Source organism: Macrosteles quadrilineatus, unplaced genomic scaffold (assembly GCF_028750875.1).
Source record: "Macrosteles quadrilineatus isolate MER2022 unplaced genomic scaffold, UCM_ALF_1.0 Scaffold_8__2_contigs__length_117827958, whole genome shotgun sequence".
NCBI lineage: Eukaryota > Metazoa > Arthropoda > Insecta > Hemiptera > Cicadellidae > Macrosteles > Macrosteles quadrilineatus.
Window position 1 is genome coordinate 68,572,007 of NW_026542601.1, and position 10,301 is coordinate 68,582,307.

The 10,301-nt window shown below is 36.0% G+C and overlaps 1 protein-coding gene across 1 annotated transcript in view; it reads left to right on the forward strand.

Annotated features, from left to right (window-relative positions):
- Window positions 1-9,981, forward strand: part of LOC129000869 (mediator of RNA polymerase II transcription subunit 16-like) — a 28,247-nt gene extending 18,266 nt beyond the window's left edge. Inside the window, exons 13-16 of the mRNA XM_054427924.1 lie at window positions 396-591; window positions 5,408-5,517; window positions 6,116-6,261; window positions 9,246-9,981. Of these exons, the coding sequence (XP_054283899.1) occupies window positions 396-591; window positions 5,408-5,517; window positions 6,116-6,261; window positions 9,246-9,366 (573 nt within the window). The 3' untranslated portion in view covers window positions 9,367-9,981. The remainder of the gene's footprint in view (window positions 1-395; window positions 592-5,407; window positions 5,518-6,115; window positions 6,262-9,245) is intronic.
- Window positions 9,982-10,301: the final 320 nt, after the last annotated feature.

Consider the following 10,301-nt stretch of genomic DNA (forward strand, 5'->3'; position numbering starts at 1 on the left):
AAAGAAAACAAATTTATAACATTTACTTGATATTTTACTTGGATAAGGACTAAGGAGAGGCTATGTAACATAATTTTTGGGCATCTATTGACCACAGTTGATCTGCCCCCAGTTAATCGAGGTTCTACTGTATTAGTGTTGAGTGGATACTATGATTACATTGTTACTGATTAAGATCAGGAGGTTATTTGGCAAGGACCATTTATTTTAACCCGATAAACTAGAAACTATGCTAACCGATCCTAATTTTTCCTGTTTCCAACCATCAATAAATGTACTACCGGTACTGTATGTCAAGGATTGTTTGATATGGTATGTTTCAGCCATTATTTTACATCCCCACTCAATCCCAGGGCTATAACAGCTTACAATTTCTTGTATAACCAATGTTACAGTATGAGCTTGTGAGGGATGGTAAGGCAGTGAACAGCATCAGAGAGTTGCTGATCATCATCAGGTTCTGGGGTTTGCTGCGTCACAGCTGTCTGCCAGTGTTCATCAGCAGTGCAGAGAACGTAGACGTGCTAGGACTACTGTTCAAACTGCTTTCCCGTCTTGTACAGAACACAGAACCAGACGACGCTCTAATTGGTCAGTATCGTTAGATTTCAATCCTTAAAAATACAAGCCATATTTTTAGTTAGTAACCACAGGTCTTGAGTTTTTTCTTGTTTAGGTATGGATTTTATTCTTAGAAGTAGGATTAAGTAGAAATCACCCTTGGGCTAGTTGCCTGTTGGGGTACAGTCCATTTGGTCATTTAGGAGCCATTCCGAAAACATCTTCTAACACCTGACTGACTATACAGCATACACGACTGTATCTACAAACATCTTCTAACACCTGACTGACTATACAGTATACACGACTGTATCTACAAACATCTTCTAACACCTGACTGACTATACAGTATACACGACTGTATCTACAAACATCTTCTAACACCTGACTGACTATACAGTATACACGACTGTATCTACAAACATCTTCTAACACCTGACTGACTATACAGCATACACGACTGTATCTACAAACATCTTCTAACACCTGACTGACTATACAGTATACACGACTGTATCTACAAACATCTTCTAACACCTGACTGACTATACAGCATACACGACTGTATCTACAAACATCTTCTAACACCTGACTGACTATACAGTATACACGACTGTATCTACAAACATCTTCTAACACCTGACTGACTATACAGTATACACGACTGTATCTACAAACATCTTCTAACACCTGACTGACTATACAGCATACACGACTGTATCTACAAACATCTTCTAACACCTGACTGACTATACAGTATACACGACTGTATCTACAAACATCTTCTAACACCTGACTGACTATACAGTATACACGACTGTATCTACAAACATCTTCTAACACCTGACTGACTATACAGCATACACGACTGTATCTACAAACATCTTCTAACACCTGACTGACTATACAGTATACACGACTGTGTCTACAAACATCTTCTAACACCTGACTGACTATACAGCATACACGACTGTATCTACAAACATCTTCTAACACCTGACTGACTATACAGTATACACGACTGTGTCTACAAACATCTTCTAACACCTGACTGACTATACAGTATACACGACTGTATCTACAAACATCTTCTAACACCTGACTGACTATACAGAATACACGACTGTGTATCGACTTGTGCATCGATGAACAACGGCCGGTCATTGTGCAAACGTGTCAAAAACAGTTTAATTCTGAGACACGTTATGTATTTTTATAAGATGCGATGCAATGAAGAATCATAAATTATTGAATGCAGCAATTTTCTCAGTATCAGTAGAACCATCAAATAATAACTAAATTATCTTTTTGTTGACCAATACAGGGCAAGATTAGACTTTTTAATTCAAACCCATCAGAGCCTCTACAACCCTAGCTCCTTCTAAACTTAGTTTACACTCAATCAAGCCAATGTTTCACTATTTTCACATATTTAACTACATTCTGTAACTTACAGTCTTACATTCTGTAACTTAATGTCATTCTAAATGTACCATTTCATCAATTTAGATTAGTTTGATTTTGATTTCCTTATTGCTCAGTTGAGAATTTAGTTAAACACACTCAACAACTCTGTTGCTTGCTTACGACTGTGATTCAAAATTGGAGTTTTTGAATATCCCTTGACAACTATTTGACTAAATGGAAATATATTAACTAGAACTGTAGTGTAAATGGTTTCAAAAACTTAAGCATTTACTAAAAACAGCTCATAGACACTACAAGATTTGTTTAAAACACTAAATCCTATAAAAATGAAAAATTGTTATTACCATATTATATTAGGTAAAATATTTCTTCACGGATAAATTTTCATACACACCTATTCCTTGTCATACTAAGTTATTTCCTTAAAATCGGCTTAAATATGCTTTTAACACGTCGATGTTCTGCTTGATGGTAACAAGTAATCGATTTTAAATATAAAAATCGGTTGTAATTTTCTTTAATCTTTAAATGATAATGTTTATATTTTGCTGTTAGTGATAAACAAAGCTTTGAATCTGAATACTTTTTGAAACCCACAGTTTATGTTAAACCAAGTTATAATCAGGAGATGCAAGATTGGGATGCAAGGATGTGGTCTGTGGTCTTCAATTTCCTGTGCAGAAAACAGTGGTTCATTTGACATGGCTCTATACATTGCCACAATGGAGTATGCTGGGATCGTATTGTTAGTCCTGGGTGTATTTTTCCTATACTGGTTCATTGGTTATCCGTTTTTCTTTGATTTTGTGAAGATTTGCATTGAACCTCTCTGTGGTAACGTGGGAACCGTTGTGGTGGTTAGTGTAGTGTTTGTGGTGTGGTTGCTGTTGATGGTTGTGTTATTGGTTTGTACTGAACAAAAGAGGAAGAGAAGATACTTAAGGCCAAGTAAAAATAGTCGTACTTCTCCAAACAATCATTTGAATTTTAATCCCACCGTGGAAAATATTGATGAAGTTAAGCCGAGAGTAAATAGGGAAAATGTGGAATTCGCTTCCATCCACAGGTCAGGAAATAGAAGAAGCCGATTCAGAACTTCATTGAAAGTGGATATCGGGATACCAGCTGGTGAAAGAGGGAATACAAATAACGCCCCATGTGATTCAAGTAAGCGCTTCACTTTTCATGGGTTTCCTGCTTCCAATACGGTTGACATAGAGATGCAAGACTTGTCTGTTAGACGTTATAATTCTCCCAAAACTCAATTCACATCGATATTTCCACAATCCTTAAGCGATCGCTTTTGGTCCTCAAACTCACTTTTAACTCCGAGAGAAGAGTTTTTCATTGATCTCATCAAAGCTGCCGAGTTAGAAGAGAAAAGACAAAGCATTTTGGGTCAGTCATCAGGTGATGTAAATGCTTTATCTAATGAAGCCACAACTTACGGAAGAATATCCGGACTGTCAAAAACTAGAATACCGAGTGTAGTTAAGGCTGTACGGAACGGAAACGGAAAGAGACTATCTGGTATAGATTCTAAGGAGACTCTAACTTCAATTGGTGAAATTACAGTTCACGAAGTTCCTCGAGTTGAGAAAACTAAGGACACTCTTGATTGTATAGAAAATGATGACGTGTTTATTGATATTCCTAGCACAGGGGCTAATGAGTTTTTTGTTGCAAGCGCTCCTATGTCCCAGACTTTTGTGTCAGAAGTTTTTTTGCTTTTTTCAAATAAATCTTAGGGTAATTACTTTATATCTTGTACTACTTTTTTTACTATGCTGTAACATACTGTTTGTTTTTTTATGTGAGTTTTTTTTTTAATTTGTCTTTTAAGGTTTTTAGTTGAAATACCTACAATAAAATGAAGATTTTTTCATCAAGCTGATGTAATGTTATTATTAATTTTAATGGTAGAGCTTGTGTGTGAACACTGAACAGAGCAAATAATACTTTAAACTCACTTAACTGTTTTTCCAATATTATAATGTATTGTAGACAATCTGTTTTTAGAGCATTTGCTTACTTTGTGTTGTCAACAATCTTTTCATAATCATGATAGTCCCCTACAGTCAATTTTTAGTATGGAAATCAAATCAAAAGGATCTTTATCTCATAAATAGTTGTCCATGATATAAAAAAAGTTTGGTAACAAAACAATAAAAAACTTGGTTGTATCGAGAAACACTTCTCTCATAGGCTATTAACTGTCCATGCTGAAGGAGTGGAGTTTCACTATCAGAAAATTTTAATTATGTTACACAAGTATGCAAAATAAATAAACTATAGTTACTATTCAAAATATAAAAAAAACTATTTACAAACAAGAAAAAGACTCATGGCAGTTATCACAAGCTGGGTTTGAGTGTGCAACTTAAACAGACCGACAATATGTATGGTATCAAAATAGAGAAAAATTTTTCATTGACTTCGCAGATCTTGACACTAGATGGACCATGGAGTAGAGAAATCTGTTGACATAGAATATTGTGAAAACAAACGGAGTGTTAGTGAAGAAACTATCTTTCACCTCACAATCCAACATTGAATACCAAGAAATAAATACATTTTGAAGTTTTGATGCATTTGGTCGTTGGGTAGTTCACAATCTCGGTTCACAAGGTATGTATAGTTTGTGGCATAAAATGTTAGGTACTATACCCAGGTAGTTGTTCAGGATAGTTTTTTTTATTCTTCAGAACTAGTTTTTAGAATGAACGCTTGGTTAAATTCCTTTTCCGTCAGGTCTGAAATGTCTTCCATTTATTGCTCATGGTGATTTAATGGTACATACTCGTACTTCAGATGTAAAGTTAGTATGTAGACGGCTTTATAGGCTTACCTCCGTCAGTAGTCCTAAATTGCGTCTAACTTAAAATAATGTTGTTCAAAGCTGAGATGTTTCGCTACAAATACAACATCGTCGGAGCTTTAAGTCAAAAACATCAAAATAATTTCCACATACAGTACAACATAAAATAATGGTATCTTGGTAATAGATAAGTGAGAATATCATATGAATTTTGTTTACGTTGTCTGGACAGTTAGCAATTAATTGCGAGTAAAATAACGCTAAAGATGTCTTCCTATTAACACCGAACATATTTAAGTAGTAATTACCTGTCTGAGGAATGTCTGGAGGCCAAACAAAAACAACTCATTGAAAATTATTCCTATGTCTGAGGAACTAGGCCTATTAGCAAAATAATAGGCAGTAAAAATAACCCAGAGTTAAAACAACATTATAATTTGTGATAATACCATTATAATTGGTGATGAAATTAATAGTACTGTTTCACCTATTACCGAAAAGCTAATTAACGTTCCTTACTATTAATGCAAAGCAACTGTATTTCCCGTCCCTAGTATGGTACCAAAGAGCAATATTTTGTAAGGGATTTATTGTTTGTAGATGACTGTATTCTACTGCCCAACCAAGTGATGATTCCTCCGCTCAACACAGCCACACCTATCATCGCCATCACCTCACCTGCACTCTTCTATCTGTCTCAACCACTCAAGGTACATAACACTTCAACCTTCTGTAAAAATCCTTGTAAAACAGAAACTACTCTATAAGCAAATGAACCACCTGATACAGCAAACGCGCAGACTAAGCAAATTTCTATTTGCTTGATTGGATTCTTCTTACTAAAATATTTATTAAAAATTCTAGATTTATTCCCCATTTTAAAAACATTAGATTTGATGAGTACTTAGGTTTGCTACTACAGGGAAGGTAGTAAAGCTGGTTTTTAATGAAACTAAAAGGTTTAATAGCGTAAAAGTTGCCAAGTTTCTTTATGAAAATAACATGGACATTTTTTAATTAGTTTTTCAGAGTTTTGCTGTCACCATTGAGCGTATAACAATGCTTCAATATAATTAATTGTTTCTATTCTCAAACTCATCAAAATGGATTGGGCAAAATTGCAAAACTATGTTTTGTGGGTCAAAAATGGAAACAAATCATTTCATTTCACCCCATAGTATCATTATGCTGGTTTGCGAACTTGTTCTATAGTGATAAAACTTGAACTTAATTACTTTTCTTCAGCTAACTGATAATAATAATGATGATTACTTTAATGTTAAATGTGATTGTATGTATATTTCCCAGTTGGAGTTTGGTGTAGAGCCTGATTGCCTGCTGTACGTGCCAGACCTGAGCCCTGTGGAAGGAGCCATGGCTACAGACCAGATAGTGGACACAATCCGACACATCTACCTGGGACATCAGCCACTGGTCGTTAAACAGTGCTGTCGGTGAGTAACCTATGATTTTGAAAACTCTTGAGAAGATAAATCTGTTGATCAAGCTGCCCAAGGTATGTCCTTAGAATCTTCAGATCAAATGATATCCACCCAAAACTCAAACTCAAAAAAGTTGACGAAAACAATACATTTCCATAATACACTATAAATAGGGGTAAAAAATTAAACATACACAATATAAGTTGACTGGATTCATTTATGTACCCAGTTAAATTTTTAAGGCACCTTGAGTATTTTACCAAGACATCCCATCTATATGGATCAGCTGTCGCCAATTTTTTACTAAAAAAGAACGTAGTTGTGTGAGACAGTCACAGATTGCGCTAGTGTCTAAAACTCTATTTTGTACCTTATTTTTTGTTACTGACATAGTTGCTGGGTCACAACAGTTGCTATAGCTCATAATAAGTCATTCCATCAGTTTGACTTGGCAAAAACCATTGTGTAATCAGCAGAAATCAGTAATTTAGATCAGCGCAAACTGTAGGTGGCTCACATGGGGCGATGTCTACTTGTACCGGCGTCTAGTTGTACCTGCTGCATTTTGGTGACAGGCGTCTAGTTGTACCCCGTCCAAAGCTGTAGAGACAACTTGACGATGGTGCGGACGTCTAGTTGTACCTACGTCTAGTTGTCTCTACGTCTAGTTGTACCTCTTAAAAATCTACAGGTACAACTAGTCGGGAACGTCACCGTCTACTTGTACCTCATACGTCTGCGTCTACTTGTACCTACGACTACTTGTACCTACGACTACTTGTACCTACGACTAGTTGTACCTACGCCTACTTGTACCTACGTCTAGTTGTACCTGCGGCTAGTTGTATCTCCCCTTCAACTTGTCACCAGTTTAAGGGATTTATTTTATTTCTTTAAAAATCATACAATCTTACAACAATTTATTATAAACAATTTGCTACAAAAGCCAGGAAAATTTGGCTTGTCTGCAGCTCATTGAGAAACTCAATGCAAATACTTTAAGGTTATGTGAAAAATATTTAAAGGAATCAGCAAAAATAGTAATACATAATTGCTGGGCAGCGGTCTATTGTAATTCATTAGGGATATACTGCTTGTATACAGGGTGTTGAAAATGTCTGGAACCAACATTATATCTAGTGAGTGGTTAAAGAAAAACAAATGATAATTTGTGTACGGATATACTATGGTTTTACCTATCTTTTGGTGCCTTATGGAATTTTTACCACTTATAGGGAACGTCCTGTGGAGGATGCAGTAAAAAGTTTTAATGGAAGCCTATGGTAAATGATACATCATTTTAAAGGCAATTTTTTTCTAAGTAAAGAGCCACAAGTTTCATCTCAAAAGGACTACCCTAGCAAAAATGGCGACTGTTTGAAATTTAAAAACCCACTTAAAGGGAACGTCCTGTGGAGGAAGCAGTAAAATGTTTTACTGTAAGCCTATGGTAAATGATACATAATTTTAAAGGCCATTTTTTTCTGAGTAAGGAGCCACAAGTTTCATCTCAAAAGGACCATCCTAGCGAAAATGGCGTTTTACTAAACTTATTTTTAACAGAAATACCAATTAGCTTTAAATTATTTTCACAAACTTCAAACAGTCACCATTTTTGCTAGGGTGGTCCTTTTGAGATGAAACTTGTGGCTCCTTACTCAGAAAAAAAATAGCCTTTAAAATGATGTATCATTTACCTTAGGCTTCCATTAAAGCTTTTTACTGCATCCTCCACAGGACGTTCCCTATAAGTTGTAAAAAATGTCATAAGGCACCAAAAGATAGGTAAAACCATAGTATATCCGTACACAAAATATCAGTTGTTTTTCTTTAACCACTCACCAGATATAATGTTGGTTCCAGACATTTTCAACACCCTGTATTTAATGATATATATTAATGTTTTAATTAAATAAGCGATTTTCGGTACTAGGGCTGGAAAATTTTAATCACAACTATAGCTGCCATTTCGACCCTGGACAGCAATGCGTAGCTTTCAGCCTCCAATTAACGTCTGTAAAACTACTAAAACATCGTATTGCGGTGAAAAATATTTGCCAATCATACACAATCGACTCGGAACACTGCAGTTCCTGATTTAATTAAGGGTATTATTAAAAAGTACTCGTGCAGTAATCAATTAAACAGGGTAACGAATTGAAGGATAGATACAACTAGACTATAAGGACGCAAAATACGCGTAGGTACAACTAGACGTAGGGACTACTAGACGGAGGGACCACTAGTCGTAGGGACTACTAGTCGTAGGGACTACTAGTCGTAGGGACTACTAGTCGTAGGGACAACTGGTCGCATCCGTACAAGCTAGGTGATACTACTTGTCGGTGGGATACACGTCTAGTTGTACCTACGTCTACTTGTACCTACGTCTAGTTGTACCTCCTAAAAATCTGCAGGTACAACTAGTCGGGTGAGCCACCGTCTACTTGTACCTACGTCTAGTTGTACCTACGACTAGTTGTCCCTAGACCTCGAGGTACAAGTAGACGGAGGGACAACGAGACGGAGGGACAACGAGACGCGGTCCCGCTCACATCAACTAAGACAAATTTGATAAAAAACCTGGCTACAACTTTAACATGGTGGATGGAATGTCTAGTTTACTAAAGACTGTTAGATAGCTTTTATAATTGCATGGTGCTGATTTTCATCCACATAAGCCCAATTTAAACTTTAAGGTTTTTATTTGCGCTATGTGACTTGTTCTTTTGCAGTGGCTTTTTTGGTCATAAAATCTTCTGATCCAAACATACAGGAAAATCTTTTTGTTGTATTTTGAGATCAATTATGCAGCAGAAAAAAATTTCTTACATTTGTATTGCTTCACAACTGCATGAGCCCAATGTTAACTTTTCAAGTTTTTTGCAAAACAAGTTGTTCTATGGCCGTGGCTTTTTTTGTCCCAAAAAGTCTCTGGTCCAAAACAACCAGAAAACCTGGTTTGCTGTATTTTGAGGTAAATTGTGTATTTGCAGGTGTGGAGGTAAGGCCCAGGTCCAGAGTTGTCCCAGGACAGCTGCCATCAGAGCGTGGGATCTGCGCTGGGCGAGGAGCTGTAGATGTGGAGGCCATTGGCGGATACACAAGTGTTCATGAACCTAACCACCATATTTGTTGACTTGAATCAAATCCCTCAAAATGTATTGGATTTTGGTTTATCAATTTGTGGCTTGGCAGATTTACTGTCCACCTATCCTACCATTCAAAGGAATCTCTACTCACTGCTCACGGCAAGGAAAGGTCGGATTATATTTTTTTCTACTCTAGACTATAGAATAGATTTTACAAAACAAGTTGAATACACTTACGATTTCAAGTTTTTCCTTAGTGCTGTATTAGGAGAAAAAAACAATTAAAAGCTATTTTACCGAACCTTAACAGAAATTGCCGCCAGCACACAGTTCCTGGAATATGTTTCAGCCTGTGACAAATTGGATAAACCATCAACATTCCTTTTCAAGTGAATGAACGGCCAAAGATCATTTTAACTCTATGACTTGTATTTCTCATGCTCCAAATCGTAAACATCATTGTAAATATGTGTTTGTATATTTTTATTTTGTAAAAAAATAAATCCATTCAATATTTTGAAAGGTTTATTTAGTTTACCACCATTGTGATTTTTTGGGGGAACGAGCTGGTGTAGTGGTTATAGCGCGGAACTTCAGTCCCCGAGGTCCCGGGTTCAAATCCCGCCAAGTCACGAATGGATTTTATCTAAGTGATAATGCCGCAACCCCTAGGTCTAGCCTAAAGTAATGTGAAAAACAATCTCGGGCACGTGCCTAGCGTCCTAGGAAAAAAAATTGATTTTTCATTAATCATCGAGTGATATTACTGTATTACAAGAAACTACTATTTGATGAGAAATATTCTAAATCACTACAACTGTACTATTTTATAAGGTAGCTTTTTTAACAAAATTCTATACAGAAAGTATTTCTTTATTTCAAAAATTAATCATAACAATATAAGATTAAATAAATATTTAATTTTATTGCTACATTACTTTATATGGGTATAATCAAGGC